General features: G+C 33.6%; 1 protein-coding gene across 1 annotated transcript; it reads left to right on the top strand.

Moving 5' to 3' along the window:
* Nucleotides 1-19,538: 19,538 nt before the first annotated feature.
* LOC117690321 (actin-like) lies at nucleotides 19,539-21,649 on the top strand. Its single transcript, XM_066070133.1, has 2 exons — nucleotides 19,539-19,765; nucleotides 20,504-21,649. The coding sequence occupies exons 1-2, from the start codon at nucleotides 19,640-19,642 to the stop codon at nucleotides 21,506-21,508; spliced, it is 1,131 nt and encodes a 376-aa protein (XP_065926205.1). The 5' UTR covers nucleotides 19,539-19,639; the 3' UTR covers nucleotides 21,509-21,649.
* Nucleotides 21,650-22,036: the final 387 nt, after the last annotated feature.

The following is a 22,036-nucleotide window of genomic DNA, read 5'->3' on the forward strand; positions in this document are numbered from 1 at the left end:
CTTAGGAAAATGTTTAAAAAATCTTCTTCTCAAGAACCACTGCACCAGAAATGCCAATATTTACACAAAAGCTTGTATATATAGTGAAGATTCTAAATTGTAAAAATAGTGACCCTCGGACCAAAACTGGGGCCCCATGCGGGGTTCAAAGTTTAACATAGAAATACCTTAGGAAAATGTTTAAAATATCTTCTTCTCAAGAACCACTGCACCAGAAATGCCAATATTAACACAAAAGCTTGTATGTATAATGAAGATTCTAGATTATAGAAAAGTGACCCTCGGACCAAAACTGGGGCCCCAGGCGGGGTTCAAAGTTTAACATAGAAATACATAGGAAAGTGTTTAAAAAATCTTTTTCTTAAGAACCACTGCACCAGAAATGCCAATATTAACACAAAAGCTTGTATATATAGTGAAGATTCTAAATTGTAAAAATCGTGACCCTCGGACCAAAACTGGGGCCCCAGGCGGGGTTCAAAGTTTAACATAGAACTACATATGGAAAATGTTTAAAAAATCTTCTTCTCAAGAACCACTGCACCAGAAATGCCAATATTTACAAAAAAAACTTGTATATATAGTGAAGATTCTAAATTGTAAAAATAGTGACCCTCGGACCAAAACTGGGGCCCCAGGCTGGGTTCAAAGTTTAACATAGAAATACATAGGAAAATGTTTAAAAAATCTTCTTCTCAAGAACCACTGCACCAGAAATGCCAATATTTACACAAAAGCTTGTATACATAGTGAAGATTCTAAATTGTAAAAATGGTGACCCTCGGACCAAAACTGGGGCCCCATGCGGGGTTCAAAGTTTAACATAGAAATACATAGGAAAATGTTTAAAACTTCTTCTCAAGAACCACTGCACCAGAAATGCCAATATTTACACAAAAGCTTGTATATATAGTGAAGATTCTAAATTGTAAAAATGGTGACCCTCGGACCAAAACTGGGGCCCCATGCGGGGTTCAAAGTTTAACATAGAAATACCTTAGGAAAATGTTTAAAAAATCTTCTTCTCAAGAACCACTGCACCAGAAATGCCAATATTTACAAAAAAACTTGTATGTATAGTGAAGATTCTAAATTGTAAAAATCGTGACCCTCGGACCAAAACTAGGGCCCCAGGCGGGGTTCAAATTTTACCATAGAAATACATAGGAAAATGTTTAAAAAATCTTCTTCTCAAGAACCACTGCACCAGAAATGCCAATATTTACACAAAAGCTTTTATATATAGTGAAGATTCTAAATTGTAAAAATAGTGACCCTCGGACCAAAACTGGGGCCCCAGGCGGGGTTTAAAGTTTAACATAGAACTACATATGAAAAATGTTTAAAAATTTTCTTCTCAAGAAATGTAATGTTACAAGGAACTGCTGTTCAGGTGAGCGATGTGGCCCATGGGCCTCTTGTTTATGTTATACTGTAGTTATTTCATGTTAAGATGGTGCTTTATTATGTCATGCTGTTGTCATTTCATCATTTTATGTTATGCTCTGTTGTTTCATGTAAAGGTGGATTTTCATATTATGCTGTGGTCATTTCGTTTGAAGGTGTGAGGTGCATAATAATTATATTCGGAGCCACTTTGACTTCATCTCTCATATTTGAAGAGAAGATTGCATTTTGATATTCGCAAGTACTAAAAGCTGTGGAGTGTTTCGGTGGGTCATCAGGATTCTGCAAAGTAAAAGATGTTTTAATTATTTTAGTCGAGACCTGATTATCTTGTGTCCTTTTTGTGCTTTTAATAATGGGTCAGAATCAAATGCTGTGCATTCAGAATATCCCATACCTCAAAACTGAACTGAAGGGGGGGGGGGGATGTTCAACCTTTTAAGACATATATTGTAACCAGTATTATATGGTTACATGATTGTTTTGGAGTCTTTTTGAAGATGAGTTTTACTCGATTTGTAATATATAATATTTCTTTGATAATTTAGTTCCAAGTGACCACCTTCACTTAAAATATCTTTTTAAACACCTTTACATGAAATAACCACAGCATAACATAAAAATTCACCTTCGATAAAATACATTCAAATGAAATAACCACAGCATAACATAAAAATCCTCTTTCGCAAAAACACCTTCACATAAAATAACCACAGCATAACATAAAAAACACCATTTTCACATGAAATATTTACAGCATGATATAAAAAGCATCATATGCTCATTAAAATAACTTCATAAGACAGTCATAGTGTTCCATAAAATACATACTACGAAGTCGATATTGGTTAATGTGAAGCTTTATCTTATTCACAGAAATTGTGTATCTCCGATTTTTAAAAAATTCCATTTACTGTCAATGTTGTTCAAAGAGTTAAAAACATAAGAATACATTGCAAAGATAAAAGAGTATAAAAATTTAGAAATACATGCACCTTAAATTACGTTAGATTGATCACTAGATATAATAATAAACAATTGAAGGAAAACTACATGCTTATTCTTATTTTTTAAAAAATGAGTTTAACGTACCCCTAGTAAAAAATAAAGTTTAAAAACGAAAGAACCTTAACACATGTATTCTTCAATTTTCGTTTTTTGACATGTTCCTCAACTAAAAGGTCCGAAGTCCGCTGTCGGGTGTCTGAGATTCCGAAAATGTTTAATAGGTTTACTTATCTTTCTAGGAATGCACAAAAGCGATACAGGTACTTATAAAAACTCCGCGAAGTTTAAAAAAAAGTAATGTCCTTGAAAACTGTCAATGTTATGATTAGAAGATATTCTTATATGATCGCCGTAAAAGATAACGCAGGATAAAGAAGTGCAATCAATATTAAATGTTTTGGTATCAACAACTTCAAATAGAACTGGACTTTTTTCCATAATGTTACCACTGAATGTTCTTTACAGCTTGTATTATGTCTTTATTATAATAGAAAAATGCAATCTCAATAGCGGTTAATGTTTTATCGTTTCACCCTTTTGGTTTAAAAAATACCCTTTAAACTCACTTATAGCCTTCTTTCTACGAAAATATATGGAACACTGATCTGTTTATTTAATGAGAACATTGTGCTTTTTTGATATTATGCTGAAGTTATTTCATGTGAAGATGGTACTTTTTTATGTTATACTGTAGTTATTTCATGTTAAGATGGTGCTTTATTATGTCATGCTGTTGTCATTTCATCATTCTATGTTATGCTCTGTTGTTTCATGTAAAGGTGGATTTTCATATTATGCTGTGGTCATTTCGTTTGAAGGTGTGAGGTGCATAATTAATTATATTCGGAGCCACTTTGACTTCATCTCTCATATTTGAAGAGAAGATTGCATTTTGATATTCGCAAGTACTAAAAGCTGTGGAGTGTTTCGGTGGGTCATCAGGATTCTGCAAAGTAAAAGATGTTTTAATTATTTTAGTTGAGACCTGATTATCTTGTGTCCTTTTTGTGCTTTTAATAATGGGTCAGAATCAAATGCTGTGCATTCAGAATATCCCATACCTCAAAACTGAACTGAGGGGGGGGGGGGGGGGGGAGGGGGGGTGTTTAACCTTTTAAGACATATATTGTAACCAGTACTATATGGTTACATGATTTTTTTGGAGTCTTTTTGAGGATGAGTTTTACTCGATTTGTGATACATATTATTTCTTTGATAATTTAGTTTCAAGTGACCACCTTCACTTAAAATATCTTTTTAAACACCTTTACATGAAATAACCACAGCATAACATAAAAATTCACCTTCGATAAAATACATTCAAATGAAATAACCACAGCATAACATAAAAATCCTCTTTCGCAAAAACACCTTCACATAAAATAACCACAGCATAACATAAAAAACACCATTTTCACATGAAAAATTTACAGCATGATATAAAAAGCATCATATGCTCATTAAAATAACTTCATAAGACAGTCATAGTGTTCCATAAAATACATACTACGAAGTCGATATTGGTTAATGTGAAGCTTTATCTTATTCACAGAAATTGTGTATCTCCGATTTTTAAAAAATTCCATTTACTGTCAATGTGGTTCAAAGAGTTAAAAACATAAGAATACATTGCAAAGATAAAAGAGTATAAAAATTTAGAAATACATGCACCTTAAATTACGTTAGATTGATCACTAGATAATTGAAGGAAAACTACATGCTTATTCTTATTTTTTTAAAAATGAGTTTAACGTACCCCTAGTAAAAAATAAAGTTTAAAAACGAAAGAACCTTAACACATGTATTCTTCAATTTTCGTTTTTTGACATGTTCCTCAACTAAAAGGTCCGAAGTCCGCTGTCGGGTGTCTGAGATTCCGAAAATGTTTAATAGGTTTACTTATCTTTCTAGGAATGCACAAAAGCGATACAGGTACTTATAAAAACTCCGCGAAGTTAAAAAAAAGTAATGTCCTTGAAAACAGTCAATGTTATGATTAGAAGATATTCTTATATGATCGCCGTAAAAGATAACGCAGGATAAAGAAGTGCAATCAATATTAAATGTTTTGGTATCAACAACTTCAAATAGAACTGGACTTTTTTTCATAATGTTACCACTGAATGATCTTTACCGCTTGTATTATGTCTTTATTATAATAGAAAAATGCAATCTCAATAGCGGTTAATGTTTTATCGTTTCACCCTTTTGGTTTAAAAAATACCCTTTAAACTCACTTATAGCCTTCTTTCTACGAAAATATATGGAACACTGATCTGTTTATTTAATGAGAACATTGTGCTTTTTTGAAATTATGCTGAAGTTTTTTCATGTGAAGATGGTACTTTTTTTATGTTATCCTGTAGTTATTTCATGTTAAGATGGTGCTTTATTGTGTCATGCTGTTGTCATTTCATCATTTTATGTTATGCTCTGTTGTTTCATGTAAAGGTGGATTTTCATATTATGCTGTGGTCATTTCGTGTGAAGGTGTTAGGTGCATAATAATCATATTCGGAGCCCCTTTGACTTCATCTCTCATATTTGAAGAGAAGATTGCATTTTTGGGAGTTGATTTTTAATCAACTCTCCTATGCAGTCACGCGGACAAACCGAAAGTGAAAAAGTGTTTGGACCCAATCACTTAATCAACACCGCTAAAAAGAAATAGTACTTTAAAATAATCAATAATCGATAAATTCGACGAAATGTATTCGTTTGTCTTATTTCCCTTTAGAATATGTATCTGAAAAGCTTGAAAATATTCAGAATTTGAAATGATACGATTAAATTCGAAAGTTTTAGTAGTTGTATATATTCCTACGAAATCAGGTCAATCCAGAGGAAGTCTCGTTCAACCAGACGCTCGGCTGTTTCCGTAAATTTCCGACGAGCAGGGTTTACGGAGACAGCCGAGCGTTCTGGTTGAACAAGACTAATAGAGGCACAGAGCGCTTCCCGGGTAATGGAATTCGGCAAAATTCGGCTGATTCCGTAACGTTAACCTACATAAAAATCGGCCGAAAGATAAAATATTCGTATTTATAAAAATGGTTAATAATTGAAATACAATGAGTAATTTCGGCAAAAAAAAATTACTGTGTATAGCGTTGATTTTTAGAATGACAATAGTTTTGGAACTATTTTCATTCGACACATATTTGTACGCCCCACGCTTTGTTTTCCCGCCAAGCCTCGAAGACAAGACGACATTCTCAGACTCAGATTTGTCAACGTATCGTTCGAGGTTTCTCAACGGAAAGGTTTGTGTTTTATGTTTGTTTTAAATGCATATGAAACTGATTGTCTTAAAGTCATTTCGTTATATTTCTTACATGAAAAGTGAAGTTTGTAACAGTCAACAATTAAGCCTTTCTAAAGACACAGTCGCCACTGTTATTGTAATATACCATTTAGCTACAGCTACAGGCATAAGAACTAAAATAAAGAGTTATATTTTAGATATAATATTGTGCTGTTGACGAGGAAATCTTTATATTGATTGAGGCTTCGCATACGAGTGATAGTCTAGAGTGTGTATTCTAATGCTTGAAGTGATGATATGTGAATTGCTTTGTTTTTCTCGTGGTGATTATAGAGTTTCATCGGGGTAGATAATCCAGAAATTCAGTCATGGAAAACCTGTTTTAAATCATAAGCAGATATTTATGTTTACCAGTTTTTACAAGTGTATTCATTATTTAGAATTTGGGTGTACTTAAATTATCCACATTTCACTTGTCATAGAAAATGGTAAAATAGAAATGCACAGATGTATATCTTGGACATTTGATAATAAATGAACTGCAAGTGTTGTATGTCAGGGAGATGAACTTTCAAGAAATGAACAATCAAGAGATGAATGAACAAGAAATATGAACATTGACACAAGAAATATGCTCTTACCATGCTCAAGATAAATCTCAATTGAAGGCAAAGTAGTTTTGAATTAATATCTTGTGCAAGAAAAGTAACAAAGTGTGGTTATTAACATGTTTTAGGAACTGAGGTGTTGAAAGTGACCATATATTAATCTTAATGGATGTATAGAGACGTGATAATTAATGTCGGGATATTCTCTATTGAGATCTGATTTTCATTAACTTGCACTGACTGATGGTTGATTCCTGTAGATAAAGTGCAGCATATTTATGAGTTCAGAAGACCATTAATTTATTTCAAAATTATCTTTGTTTGATCAAGATTATTTATTCAAGTTAAAGTTATACTCCTGTGAAGAGAACTGAGGGGTTCACATTGCACTGATATTTCCCCTTAAGATATATAACAGTTGCTGTTGTATAAAACAAAAATTCAGATAACTGCTGTTAACTTGGACATAAAGAATATGCATGGAAAGGCAATATTAATATTTTCCTTGTCGTGTGACTTTGCGACTGCTGTGGAATAGTTTGTGGACCTCTGGTTGTTAAACCAATTCAGAGTCGAAAAATAGCTTAGCTTAAGAAAAAAAAATTCATGTTGTGTTAAGAAATAGTTGACAGAAATTGGAATTTAAATAAGTGTTAGAGAAATAATTAGAAAAGAAAAGAAGTTGTAACTTTTCAGATTCAGATAATGAAAGCCTACCAAAAAGGTCAAACTTAGAAGCTGTTCAATATTCCGAATTAGGATTAACAGATGTTCAAGAACATGGTGTAGAAAGATATGAAGTTGTTGAGTCATCAAATACTTCGCTTGCTCATAATGTCATTTTTGAAAGAAGTGTTTTTGGCAGTTTTCACCAGGGTTCTGATAATTTTTCAGAGACAAGTAGGGGCCGGCAATGTGTTGCAAATGCATTGATAAGCATTCTGTACAGAGTTGTAAGTAAAAACACAGTTTTCTTTTGGGATAAAGAAGTAATTGATTACCTTTTAGTTGAAGGAGATTCTCTTTATAGGCAAGTGAGGAAATACTGTTCACATTCATATTTGAATCCCGAGGACATTCCTCGAAAAGTGTGTTTTTATTCATGCCTAACAAATTGCTCCATTTCAACAACATTTGCGGGAGATATCGTAAACACATCTTCAAATGAATTTCCCTTTGTTTCATTGGAAACAGCATTAAATCTCTGTTTGAATGAAGCACCTCATGCTTGTATATTTCTTTGTAAGGGCGTTGCTTTAGCAATTCATTATTCTGATACTTTTTTCCACGTTTTCGACTCCCATGCTAGAAACATGCAAGGACAAACTGATAGTGATGGAAATGCTGCCATTTTTACTGTCAAATCGTTACAGGAGTTGCAAAATCTTCTGAGATTTTGGTTTTGGAATAAGAATTCAACACAGTTTGAAGTTTACAAATTCAAGGTGCATATATTGAAGGACAAAAAAGCATTCAAGAGAAATGGCCCGATAGTATGTTTGTCTCATAAAAAACTCACCCGTTCAAACAAACTTGTTTGTAACACTTGTGGTACAACAGATATTCTGTCACAAGTCAATGATCATTGTGTATCCACAGAAAGTTTGTCAGAAGTTAATGATTGCAGTAGTTCAGCAGAAATTTTGCTCCAAGTTAACGATTATAGTGCATCCATTGGTATCTCATCTCAACCTAATGGTTGTGGTAGTTCAACAGAAATTTCATCAGAAATTAGTGGTCCTGGTCAACCAGTGGAACAATCAATAATTGTTGATTTCCATAAATCTGTACAAGAAGGACCTATTCATGTATGCCAATGCTGTAAACAAACTTGGTTCAAAGAAAGTGTTTCGAAGGCTGTAAACATACCTGATGGCATCCTTCAGCAGTGCCAGGTAAGGAAAGCTGATATAGTTTGTCGTACATGTAAATTGTATTTAAAAACTAATAGAATACCCCCATGTTCAGTTGCTAATGGTATGGCTTTTCCATCAAAACCGAAGGAACTTGAACTGACTGAACTTGAAGAACGACTTGTTTCTCCAAGAATTCCATTTATGCAGCTCAGAGAAAAACCTAGAGGAGGACAGTTAAGCATTAATGGAAATGTTGTTAATGTCCCAGCAGATGTCACTTCAACAGTTAAAAAATTGCCCAGGATGATGTCAGAAAATGAAACTATTGCATTAAATTTCAAGCGCAGCTTAAGCTTCAAGCATTCTGTGGCCAGTGAAAGAATAAGGCCAAACAAAGTCTTTGTTGCAGCAAAGTGGCTAGTTGAAAATAGTGCTTTGTATAAAAGTGAAGGAATTGAGGTAAATCAGAGTTGGGTTCATTCATTGAATACTGAGGAAAGCAATATTACAGAAACAAGCTCTCTAGGAAATATTGATTTAAGCACAAGTGTTAATAATTCGGCAGGAGAGTCAAGTCTTCGAAAAAGTCAAAATGAGATAGATTCATGGACTGAAGACCCTGATCTTGATGACAGGCCCAGTGGAAATACTGATACCGTTTTGCAGAGTGTTGATTTTCGTGAGTTTAATGAAGTGTTGAATGTTGCACCTGGTGAACACAACAATCCTTTAAGTATGTTTCAGGATATTTTCTCTGAGTTTCTGGCATTTCCTACTATATATTGTGGAGAAGCTAGGCCAGACAACAAGTCTCGTTAAGTACCTTTGCATTACAGTACCATCTGCAAATGTGAATTGAGGAATTTTGACAGAAGATGTGCAAAGTGCATTCCAAATATCTTTTACAAAGCAAAGAAATTACAAATAAAACAAATCCAAGACAAAGTCTCGCTAGCAATTAGAAAATGTAAACTGCAAGGGAAGAAATTCACAGTAGCAGAGGTGTTGGATTCCATTACGGTAGACAAAATGGTTCATTTAAATGAAGGATATCATGTGCTGCGCAACCTTCGAGGTTCCCCGCCTTATTGGGAAAAAGCAAAAAAAGATGTTTTTGCTATGATGAGACAGTTGGGCATTCCCACTTGGTTCTGCTCTTTTTCGGCTGCAGAAACGAAATGGATTCCTCTCTTAAAAACACTGGGCAAACTCATTGACAATGTGACATATACAGAAGATGACATAAATAACCTTTCTTGGGATGAAAAATGTAGGCTTATAAAGTCAGACCCAGTAACTTGTTCAAGGTACTTTGATTACAGGTTCCAGAGATTTCTTCATGGAGTTTTGTTGCACAAAACACATCCTGTTGGGGAAGTTGTTGACTATTTTTTTCGTGTGGAATTCCAACAACGTGGCTCTCCTCATGTTCATATGCTCTTGTGGGTGAAGAATGCACCAAATGTATCTTCTGATTCTTACGAAAAAATTTCGCAGTTTGTTGATAGATATGTCTCTTGTTCAAAAAGTGGTGCAGATCCAGTTTTGGTTAATTACCAGACTCACAGGCATGCCAAGACATGTATGAAAAAAAACAAACCTATTTGTCGCTTCAATTTCCCAATTCCTCCTATGCCTAAAACCGTTACCTTGTCCCCTTTAGAAAATGAAGCTGTATTGCCAGAAGCAAAAGCAAATTACCAAAAGGTTTGCATGCTACTTAATTCAGATGAAATCAAAAATACTGATATGGACTTCAAAGAATTTTTATCAAAATTAGAAATGGACTTTGAGACATATACATTGGCCATTAGATCATCACTGACACAAAGTAAACTTTTTTTAAAGAGACAGCCATATGAAATTAGAATCAATTCTTATAATTGTACCTTGTTGAAAAGTTGGCTTGCAAATATGGATATACAGTTTATCCTAGACCCATATGCATGTGCAACATATATTGTTTCCTATATCTCTAAGGGTCAGCGAGGGATGTCAAACTTGTTGAATAAAGCATGTGAGGAAGCTCGAAGAGAGGATTCAGACATAAGGCAGCAAGTAAGGCACATAGGGAATCAGTTTTTGTCCCATGTGGAAATTGGAGCTCAAGAGGCAGCTTATCTTGTGTTACAAATGCCTTTTCGCAGAACTTCCAGGTCTTTTGTATTCATCAACACAAGTCCTCCAGATGAACGAGTCATAATGTTAAAGCCTAAACATGTACTGGAAGACATGAAGGAAGACAGCACTGACATTGAATCAAGCAACATTGTGAAACTCTATCAACAGCGACCAAAAAGTATTGAAAAGTTGTGTCTAGCAGACTTTGTATCTAAATTTTCTGTAAGATACAAAAAAAGGGAATCAAATCCTAATTTGATAAGTACAGATGATCTGCCAGAAACAGAATATATAGAAGATACATCAGATGATGTTGAGGATGATTCTGTGGACTTTGAATTACAAAAAAGTTACATGTTTAGAAATGGAACAGAAATAGTTCAAAGGAAAAAACAATGTATTTTAAGATGGGTGCACTTTGATGTAGAAACAGAACCTGAAAAATTTTACAGAGAACTACTGATGTTGTTCACACACTGGAGGAATGAAGTTAAGGACTTGAAAGGAAACTGTCTGTCTTTTGAAACTATGTATTTAAACAAAAAAGATGAAATAGATAGCAAAAGGGAAAATATGAACCAAGTCGTGTTGTTGTAAACACTATAGAGGAGGCAATCCTGATGGGCAGTTCATTGGAAAATGAGTGTCTTGATTTTGTTGCACCTGAAAATGAGCATAATGAGCTTATTGACAGAGATAACGGTGATAGGCTTTGTCAAAAGTATGGGTGCTTCAACCCTGATCAAAATATGCCAAATTATGATATAGGGATAGACCTTGGCATAGCAAGAAAGCAGCTTGAAAATGTACAAATCACTCAGTGGGGAGAAATAAATGATGATGATTACAGACAATTATTGAGAAATTTGAACAAGCAACAAAAAGAGTTTTTATACCATATTTTGCATTGGGTGAAAACAAAACCAGATCCACTCTATGTGTTTTTGACAGGAGGTGCAGGTGTGGGGAAAAGTGTTGTGACAAGGGCTCTCTACCAATGTTTACTGAAATATTTTTCTCATCAATTACAAAACTCACCAGATAACTTGCATGTCTTACTTTGTGCACCAACAGGAAAGGCTGCTCACAACATAAATGGTGCAACCATACACTCATCATTTTGCTTACCAGTTGGGCAAGGTTTCAAATATAAGCCCTTAGACATGCAGCAGTTGAACATTCTTAGGTCTAAATACATGCACCTTAAAGTTATCTTCATTGATGAAATATCAATGGTTGGGCATGGCATGTTTAATTTTATTAATTTAAGATTGCAAGAGATAAAAGGTTGCAAAAAGCTCTTTGGTGGAGTAAGCATTATAGCAGTCGGTGACCTTTTCCAGCTTAAGCCAGTAATGGATGGTTGGATTTTCTCACAACCATGCCAAAACTATGGACCTTTAGCGACAAACTTATGGAGAGACAATTTTCAGATGTTCGAGTTAACAGAAATAATGCGACAAAAAGATGATAAAGAATTTGCTGAGATTTTGAACAGATTGAGAGAAGGAAAGCATACCACAGATGATCTTGCAAAATTAAAAGTGACAGCAAACTTTCCAACATTCCTCATCTTTTTGCAACAAGGAAGGAAGTCTTTGGTTTTAATGAAAAAATCTTTTCACAGTCCTCATCCGAGATGAAGGTCGTTATTAAAGCTATAGATTGGGTAATTGGGTGTCCTAATGAAGCATTGCATCCAAGGATATTGTGCAAAGTTCCTGATGACAATTCGAAGACAATGGGTCTAGTATCTGATTTGCAATTGGTTATTGATGTGCCTGCAGAAATTACCAACAATGTTAATGTACAAGATGGTGTAACAAATGGATCACCTTGTATTGTTAAGAAATTTGACTATCTTGTTCAGGACTCTGAAAGAGTAAGCATTGTTTGGGTGGACTTTCTTGAGGAATCAACAGGACAAAAAATCCGCACCGAACATTTCAGGCTTTATCATAATGGGATAGAAAGATCTTGGACCCCTATTTTGGAAATAACAAGGATATTCAAAATTCAAATAAATGGAGTATATCAAGTGAAAAGGCGCCAGTTCCCGTTGCAACTTGCTGCGGCCAAAACAATACATAAGTCTCAAGGGTCAACCATGCAGAATGCAGTTATCCATTTTGGAAATCGGAAAATTGATCATATTCATTATGTTGGTCTAAGCAGAGTGACACATATAAGAAATTTACACATACTTAGCTTAAATGAAAGCAAAATCAAAGTATCTACACTAGTGTTGGAAGAAATGGATAGGTTAAGAAGTAAGTCACAAATATCTTTAAGCTTTGAAAGCTTTGATGTCCTGCCTCTATCAGTCACAAAAGTTGTATTTTACAACGTAAGGTCACTTCATCGTCATATGGTAGACCTTAAGAAAGATTTTACTTTGTTATCAGCAGATATTTTAGCTGTGTCAGAAACAAGACTTGGAGAGGCAGATGAAATTGACATGTACTCTTTAACTGGATTTACTACTTATCGCTTTGACTACCCTGGTACAGCACACAGGCCAGCTTATGGTTTAGCAATCTTTGTAAAGCAGTCTATACTGGTTAGAAATGTGTTCAGGAACCTCATTCACAATATTCAGGTTTTGTCGTTAGAGGTAGCTTGTGCTCACAACTGGTTGTCAATAAAGTTTTTGTATGTTCCACCAAAAACTTCAATTTCACATTTAAAGGAACTGTTAAGAAGCATAATAAGCAATGAACATTTTTCTCAGCCAATCCTTATAGCTGGTGATTTCAATTTTGATTCACATGTGTCTAAAGCTCTTGAGTGTTTCATGCTTGAAACATTTAATCTTAGATATTTAGAGACAGGTATAACAACAGACTATAATTCTGTGCTAGACCAAGCTTTTACAAATGTTGGAAATGCTGCTCTTCACTCATGGGGAACTTTGGAGTCCTATTATTCAGATCACAAACCAATATTCATATGTTTCAATTAAACAAGAGATCAAAACTGTTCTTTAGTTAAAAGTGCTTTAAATGATATCTCCATGCTTAAAAAATCCATAGACAATTCTAACAAATTGTTTATTACTTTCATCTGAAACAATATATATTTGACCTACAAGCTGCAAATTAAAAAATGCTTTTGTATTCTCTTATTGCAAGACTGAATGTTCAAATATTTACAAAACTTTAGTAATGGTCAATATAAAAAAATCCTTTACATTGTTTCAATTTTAGCTTTTATATGGATTAAAATGTTGCAGTTTTGTTTGAGCAACAACTTTCATTTTAATAGCTTCTTTATTTTAATATGAAGTATTTCAACATTCATAATGCTCTTCTTATTCAAAATAATTGATACTTTTTGTTCCAATAAAATGTACTCTAAATTTGATTGTTTAAAAAAAAAAAAGCATTTTGCATTAATACAATTTAACTTTTCAGATGTTCAGCATCAAGAAACTGAAGGCTTCAAAGCCGAAGCCGTATTCCAACCCACTTAAAGTAAAAGTGATTGGGGTCGGTGATAAGTCGACGTACACAACAGCCGATGGTAAAGAAAAACAGCTTGTTCCACTTGGGGTTGCAGATAAAGAGGACTCTATAAAAGTGTCCTTGTATGAAGTTGACAAATTACCATTATTGAAGGCAGGAGAATGCGTGGTTCTATCGAACTACGTATACAGAGCGGACCCTCATCCAACAATAGTGGTCACTGCAGTGACCAGAGTCATGAAAACCTCAGCCTTTGCGGTTCCAGAAGATGTCAAATTAACAGCAAAGGCAATTGCAAATCCTGCCCCAGCCAAAATCATAACGATCCACGATGCCAAAAAGAGCCCTATCAAATCCTTGGTATCGATAAAAGGACGAGTTATTTCGGTTTGTTTCAATACCTCTTCAATTTTAAATTCAATTTCTTAAATTTGTGAATATAAAACCTTTACCTGAATCTTTATCAATACATTGTTCAGAAGATTTTTAACAAGTTCTAAATAATTATGTCATTTCAACAATTTGATTTACTATATTTATCAAAATTTTATTTTTTTGACAAGAGGAAATAATTCGAACAGTACAAGTAAGAGGAACAGATGTCCAGGTACGGAATGTAAGGGTAAAGGATGGAACCGAGGAAGTAAAGGTGGCATTATGGCGTGACCAAGTCGATGGGTGCAAAGTTGGAGAATTCTTAGAATTCTCTAATTTGGTGACCAACTCGTACATGGATGAGGTTTCCTTGTCAACAACACAAAGAACAAAAATACAGGTATGTTTTTTTTAAATACCCATGCAAACCATGTTTAAGGGGATGTATTAGAATTACTTTGTCTTTATGTATGTAGACACTAATTTGTCTCCCCATAAACTATTAAATCACAGCATGGATGTGTCTTAAATTATGTATATATTCATGTATGTTGAACATTGCCTAAAGATAAGTACTTTAAATGATATCTGAAGATAATCACCTGCATTTTTATTAAGATGAAAAACATTCATTAGTTTGTAACTCTTTTCTTACTCTCATTCTCTATATTGTACACTGATCATGAAAAGTAAGGCGGCTTATCCGTGCATTTTTTAAAATATCTATTCTAAGTTCACCAAAATTCTAATTTAATATTCAATTAGTTCTAATTTAATATAAAATTTTGTTCACATTAATATTTCTTCTGCTCATTTCTATAACTCAAAATATGTGAACATTTGTGATTTCAAACTGTAATTTTGATGAAATGTATACAATTTCATGTATATACTTTATATGTACATTTTTTTTACTAATTTGAATGAATTTATGATAGAAATGTTATTACATCACTTGAGTCACTCACGTGACCTATTGCAATTGGTGTTCATCTGTTGTTGTCGTGATGTGCATCTTGTGTATCACTTGAACTTTTTGCCTTGAAAAGCTGTTACTTTAATGAAAGCCCTCTTTGTTCACCAGACCCATGTACGATGTGTATACATTCCCCAGATACACATGTGTCTGGAGCAGTAGCTTCGTTAGTTTACCTGTGTCATTGTTTGGAATCATTCGTGTGTGAAGGGATATTATGTAATCAAAAAATGAATAATGAACATAGATCTGCCAATGCAAGCGTTTTAAGATATCATATTCATCAGTAAAAAGGCGACGAGAACAGCAAATTTTAAAATCCTTTAAAAAGAAGTCTGACTATAACAAAATAATTACGGATACAGATTTCTAAACCTACAGTACTTACAATAACTAGTTACGTCAAAACATCACACCTATATCAATCATTTTGGCTGAAAAATCTTATTTATTTTGTATAGCTTGTAAGAAAATCTTCCTCTGAAGCCTCGTTATAGCCTAATTCTATTTTCCCTTGATTAGATTTCTCAAAGCAGGTAAAAATAGCCAGTTTGAAGCGGCATAACACCGTTATTTTTGCATCAATTTTTTGCATGAAATTCTTGTAAATAAATTTTATGACATAAGTTTCACTTAGGCTGGGCTGCAGGTACCCATTAACAGTCATTAAAAGAGACCTATAAAAGGTGACTTGAAGAAAACGTCCTGTTTGATTTTTCATAATGAACTTCATATTTTGACTAATTAATGCAAATCTTGAATACTTCATTTTTTTCTTAAATTCTAACCAATTGCTATGTGGTTTGCTTCATTGTTGTCAAAATTTGATGCCAACTTCTCTTGACCATCTCCGATGCTCAGCAATGTTTAATAACTCCAAATTATCCGGATTTCTTTTATCCATAGCATAAATCTGAATTTTATACAGACATTTGAATTAGTATTTTAGTGTTAGTATTACCATCAGTCACACCACTACATGCTTTGTGTAGTGGATTCACAAGGAGCTACTTATCAATGAGTTATACCCGCCAGTGCACCAGCACTTTTTTTTCACACTTAGTCTCGTTTATTCCATTAAATCCATCGTAGGCAAATTTGCAATAACTTTGTAAAATGCTTTGATACCATCTAAAAATTTCATTTTATTTCATTTCACTTATAACGTTTAAAAGATGTGTAACACTTTTATGATGAAAAAAATACTTTGAGGCTGAGGATCAAAACCTCAATATTTGTTTCTAAACTTTAAATGACTCAATTATAAAACAATGCAAAATACTTATTAAAAAAATTGGATTGAAGATAATAAATTACAATTGAAAGGTGTACAAAAATGCATTTTAATTAAATTTTATTGTAATATGAACAAAGGATCAAGTACATTACACACAAGACGTAGTGAATTTGTCTCTAAAATTATGAAAGTTTTTAATTTTGTTTAATATTTTTTAACAAAAAATTTGTGAATTTTATTTGCAGCCATGTGATGCTCCCCCATCAATGCTAACAGGAACAGTCATTGCCTATGAAAAATCTGAATTTGGATTTTCCATTATGGTGGAAGACGGAGACACATTTCAGACAGTTGGTATCCCCATAAATATGGTCCGTGACGCTCTCGAATGTGATGAGAATAGTGTTGAAGACACTTTATCCATTAGAATACCATTCAGTGTGGCAGTGGGAACCACAAACGGAATTGTCTCTTCATTTGCTTTAGTGTGAACTTTTTATGCACTGTAGGTGATTGCCATCCTGACCATATTTTGGGTTTTTTGCTTTATGATTATGCTTTTTCATGTATATTCAGTACTTTGCTGTATACTGTTAATTAAGATCTGAACTCAGATAAATGTTATGTTTGAATACTTTTCTGTATTTGGAATGCACGTTGTGCATTTTGAAATGTTGGAGAATTTTATCACTTATTTAAACTGCTTGTTTTTTAAATTTTTGTTGTCACTGGATATATGATAGAGAATATTTTGCCTTTTGACATTCTGTAGTTCATTGCTTATAATTAAGCACTTCATTGTTACAGTCTGTATGACTTATCTGTTTTAAGTCAAGTGCAATATGAACACATCATTCACTGTATGTTCTGACACATTCCCAACAGCGTTTTACTCCTGGTTCATTTATTTTTCAAAATTCAAATGCACATTCTGTTTCTTTTCCATTATTATAATCTACAATTATGCTGGACAAATTTTTCATCTAAAAAAAATAATTTGCTGCTCTATAATGTAAAACACCACGCATGCATCCACAATTTTGTTTGATGTAAATATTTTAGTGCTTTTATTTTTTTTTTCAAATATTGGTAAATAATTCTTGTTTATTTACTCTTCTCTATGAAGTTTCTTTTTATACATTTGTATTTTAATACATTTTGATCAGGTGATCTGTTAATAGGTGCTCTTCAATTTTCAAAGGCTTCATTTTGTATTGGGACACAAACAACAAAAACCTAATGCTTTGTTTAGTATGTACATGTATTAAAATCAAAGCATCACTAAGCCATATGTTAGAGGTCCTCAACATTTACCAATATACACTATTGTCACTATTTTCAGCATTCCTGAAATTTCTGTTATGATTCTCTATTTTCCCAATCATGTTGCTTTAACTGGACATACTTAAACAGATTACTCGTATTTTGCCATGTAATACATGCATTTAAACAAGTTGATAAGTTAAATTTAATTGCAAAAAGTTCTCATTTATGAATATTTGGCTTCTTTATGTAAAAAAAAATATTATTTTGTTTTACATCTGCAGTATATACTAATGTTTTTATACATTGATTTTTTTTTATCCAAATACCATACTAGTCATATCAAAATCTGTCCTCTTGGGTGATTTTTAGTTATATAATTTATTGATCTATTGCATTGTTTCAAATGCACTACCAGTATTTTTCTCAACATGTAATATTACATGTTTGCTGGGTTTTTTTTGTATTTTACCTATAAAACTACTGCCCTTTTATTAGTAAACAAGCTTTAAAATTGAACACATTGTATAATGTGAATGATTAAAACAGGAAAAATTGTTATTGAGGATTTTTATAAGTTCTAGAACAATAAAAAAAAATTAGAAATTCCTTTATTTTGAATAAACATAATTATTATAAAAATAAAAAATATTTGATCTTCATTCTGTTTAATACAGATTGATCATAATTCAAATAGTTTCCACTGAATGCCAACTACAGTTTTATCATGATCTTTTAATTTAAGATACATGTAATATTGCTGACTAATTTGTTTATATTACAGCCAATTGTTTCTGTTTTTGTTCTGATATTATATAATTACCAATGTTCAATTATATTCCTGTTCACTTTTGAAAGCTACACAGACTGTTTTTCAGATGGTTTTCGGTCTTCCATACCTTATACCATCTCTGAATAAATTTGGTTTAACTGTTGATGATTGTTGTTCTACATATTTACTGGAATCATATTTAGCATTTCTCTCAAAATACATATTTTTCTCCTCCAAAAAAGTAAAAATCATGAAACCTTTTAATACGCTTCTCCCAATTGGGATGAGCTTAATCTTGATCAGGAATTTTTTATAACTTATGGGTCAATGTCAAAGCAAACTTATTTGAAATTCTTCTCATCCTATTGTCCATTATTTCAGCAGGACCCTTTGACAGGGTAACCATTTCAATGTTGTCTAGATATTAATGTACATGTACTAGTCCAAACATACCACTGGTATTAAATTTATGCAAGATCAACTCCCATTAGTACTTTCAGTACTTTGATGATATTCGCAAGTACTAAAAGTTGTAGAGTGTTTCGGTGGGTCATCAGGATTCTGCAAAGTAAAAGATGTTTTAATTATTTTAGTTGAGACCTGATTATCTTGTGTCCTTTTTGTGCTTTAAATAATGGGTCAGAATCAAATGCTGTGCATTCAGAATATCCCATACCTCAAAACTGAACTGAGGGGGGGGGGGTCAACCCTTTAAGACATATATTGTAACCATGCAGTACTATAGGGTTGCATAATGATTGTTTTGGAGTCTTTTTGAGGATGAGTTTTACTCGATTTGTGATACATATTATTTCTTTGATAATTTAGTTTCAAGTGACCACCTTTACCTAAAATATTTTTTTTAAAAACACCTTTACATGAAATAACCACAGCATAACATAAAAATTCACCTTCGATAAAACACATTCAAATGAAATAACCACAGCATAACATACAAAACACCATTTTCACATGAAATATCTACAGCATAATATAAAAAGCATCATATGCTCATTAAAATAACTTCATAAGACAGCCATAGCGTTCCATAAAATACATACTACGAAGTCGATATTGATTAATGTGAAGCTTTATCTTATTCGCAGAAATTGTCTATCTCCGATTTTTAAAAAATTCCATTTACTGTCAATGTAGTTCAAAGAGTTAAAAAAACCAGAAAGGATTGCTGGTATAATTTTAGCTCTGTCCTAATATTTTGCGACACAGAATTAGACATTACCAGTTATAGAGAAAGTTACCTAAAATTTCATTAAAACAGCTATCATAATGGGAGACGAAGAGGTGCCAACTATAGTGATTGACAATGGATCAAAAATGTGCAAGGCCGGATTTGCCGGAGACGATGCTCCCACAGCGGTTTTCCCTTCCATGGTCGGACGCCCTAGATACCAGGTAAATCAAAAATAATTGTATTGTTTACAAGGAGCAAATATTTGACCAATGACTATAATTATATTTTTAGCTAGTAAATATTTATAAATCCCACATAACTCGTTTTAACTGTGTACATGTAATTCATGTTTCGCAAACCAAGACTGAATGCGAAATGAATTAATCAAAGTAAATAATGTTTTGAAAAGTGTTTGGCCTAGTATCTGACGCTCAACGGCTTTCATTACAGAGAGAGAGAGAGAGAGAGAGAGAGAGAGAGAGAGAGAGAGAGAGAGAGAGAGGGGGGGCGGACGGACGGACAGACAGAGACAGACAGACAGACAGAGAGTATGAATGAAAGCAAACTAGTTTTTATAAATTCTTAATTTTTTCATCAATTTTGATAGAGACAAGTTCTTTTTTTTTCAAATCAGGATAATCATCGCTTTACTATCATCTTGTAGATTAATTTCACCTTTCATATTTGATCAAAGTTAGTCGTTAAAGATGTATTTTACTTGATCTTGATAAGTAAACACAATTACAGTAATAAGGCATGTTCGAAATACATTTAATCCAGGCGACAGAACCTGCTCGCTTCGATTCAGCCAAAATATTTAAGCATGTCTGACTCAGCATAATTTTTTCCCTTTTTTAACATCCTTAGTTGAAAATCATCTTTCACATTTGATAAGCATCTAAAGGTAATATTGCATACTCAACTGATTATTGACAAAACTTCAACTCAATTCTTTTCAGGGTTTGATGGTTGATATGGGTCGAAAGGAAAGTTATGTAGGAGACGAGGCTCAGAGCAAAAGAGGTATCCTTACTCTCAGGTACCCAATTAACCGCGGCATCGTCACCAACTGGGAAGACATGCAAAAAATCTGGCATCATACTTTCTACAATGAACTTCGTGTGGTCCCAGAGGAATACCCCATTCTCCTGACCGAGCCTCCACTCAACCCTACGACCCAAAGAAAAGTAATGACCCAGATAATGTTTGAGGTATTTAACTCACCTGCCATGTACGTCGCCAACCAGGCTGCATTGTCCCTTTTCGCTTCCTCTCATGTAACTGGTATTGTACTGGATTCTGGAGATAGTGTGTCTTACACAGTCCCAATATACGAGGGTTACTCCCTTCCCCATGCTATCATGAGATTGGATCTCGCCGGAGTTGATCTGACAGATTATCTCATGAAGGTCCTCGCAGAAGGTTCCAACTTTTTCACTAACAAGGTCGAGAAAGAAATCGTCAAAGATATTAAAGAACAGATGTGCTATGTTGCTTTGGACTTTGAACAAGAGATGACTTCTGCATCATTAACCTCATTTCAAAATAAATTCGAACTTCCCGACGGTGAGGTCATCTACATTGGCAACGATCGATTTAAGTGTCCGGAGGCATTGTTCCAACCATCTTTCCTTGGATTGCAATCTTCTGTTGGTATCCACGAAAACACATACAACAGTATCATGAAATGTGATAGTGATATGCGTAAAGACTTGTACGCTAACATCGTATTATCTGGTGGTTCTACTTTGTACCCCGGCTTTGCTGACCGTATCCGGAAAGAAATCACAGCTTTAGCTCCTAGCACAATGAACATCAATATCATCGCCCCACCCGAACGGAAGTACGCCAGTTGGATGGGTGGTTCCGTAATTGGTTCTCTATCCACCTTCCAACAGATGTGGATCAGCAAACAGGAGTACGACGAATTTGGTCCATCCATTGTTAATAGGAAATGCTTCTAAGTAATCATTATGTTCATTACAGACATTACAAACTTTTTTTTATGAAAACAAGACAATAGTTTTTATTCTTGTTTATATATTTTTTTTATTTAAACTTTCATGTACAAATCATTCACATCTTCTCATATACTTAGTTTACAGTGCATACACATCACATATTCACTTCAATTAAGATTTGGGATATAATTATAAACAAAGTCATATACCGGAGATAAGCATGCACATGTACAGACAAGTGTATACACCGACAAACAGACATATATATGCACAAACAATCTTGAATACTTTCTTTTTTCAACCATGGAAAGTTGAGTATTTTTAGTTAAGAGGTGGGGGAGTGAAAGAGGGTGGAAAAAGAGAGGGGAACACTGTCTATTAAAATAATCATACATATGCAAGAGGATACATAATAGTAGACTTATATTTCCTTTGCCATAATTTGCTTACAATTTTCTTGCAGCTATTATAAACACATTTTATAACAAATCACAAATAGTTTGCCAATACTTTTCATACTGAGCAAATTTA

This window comes from Magallana gigas, chromosome 8, assembly GCF_963853765.1.
Source record: "Magallana gigas chromosome 8, xbMagGiga1.1, whole genome shotgun sequence".
NCBI lineage: Eukaryota > Metazoa > Mollusca > Bivalvia > Ostreida > Ostreidae > Magallana > Magallana gigas.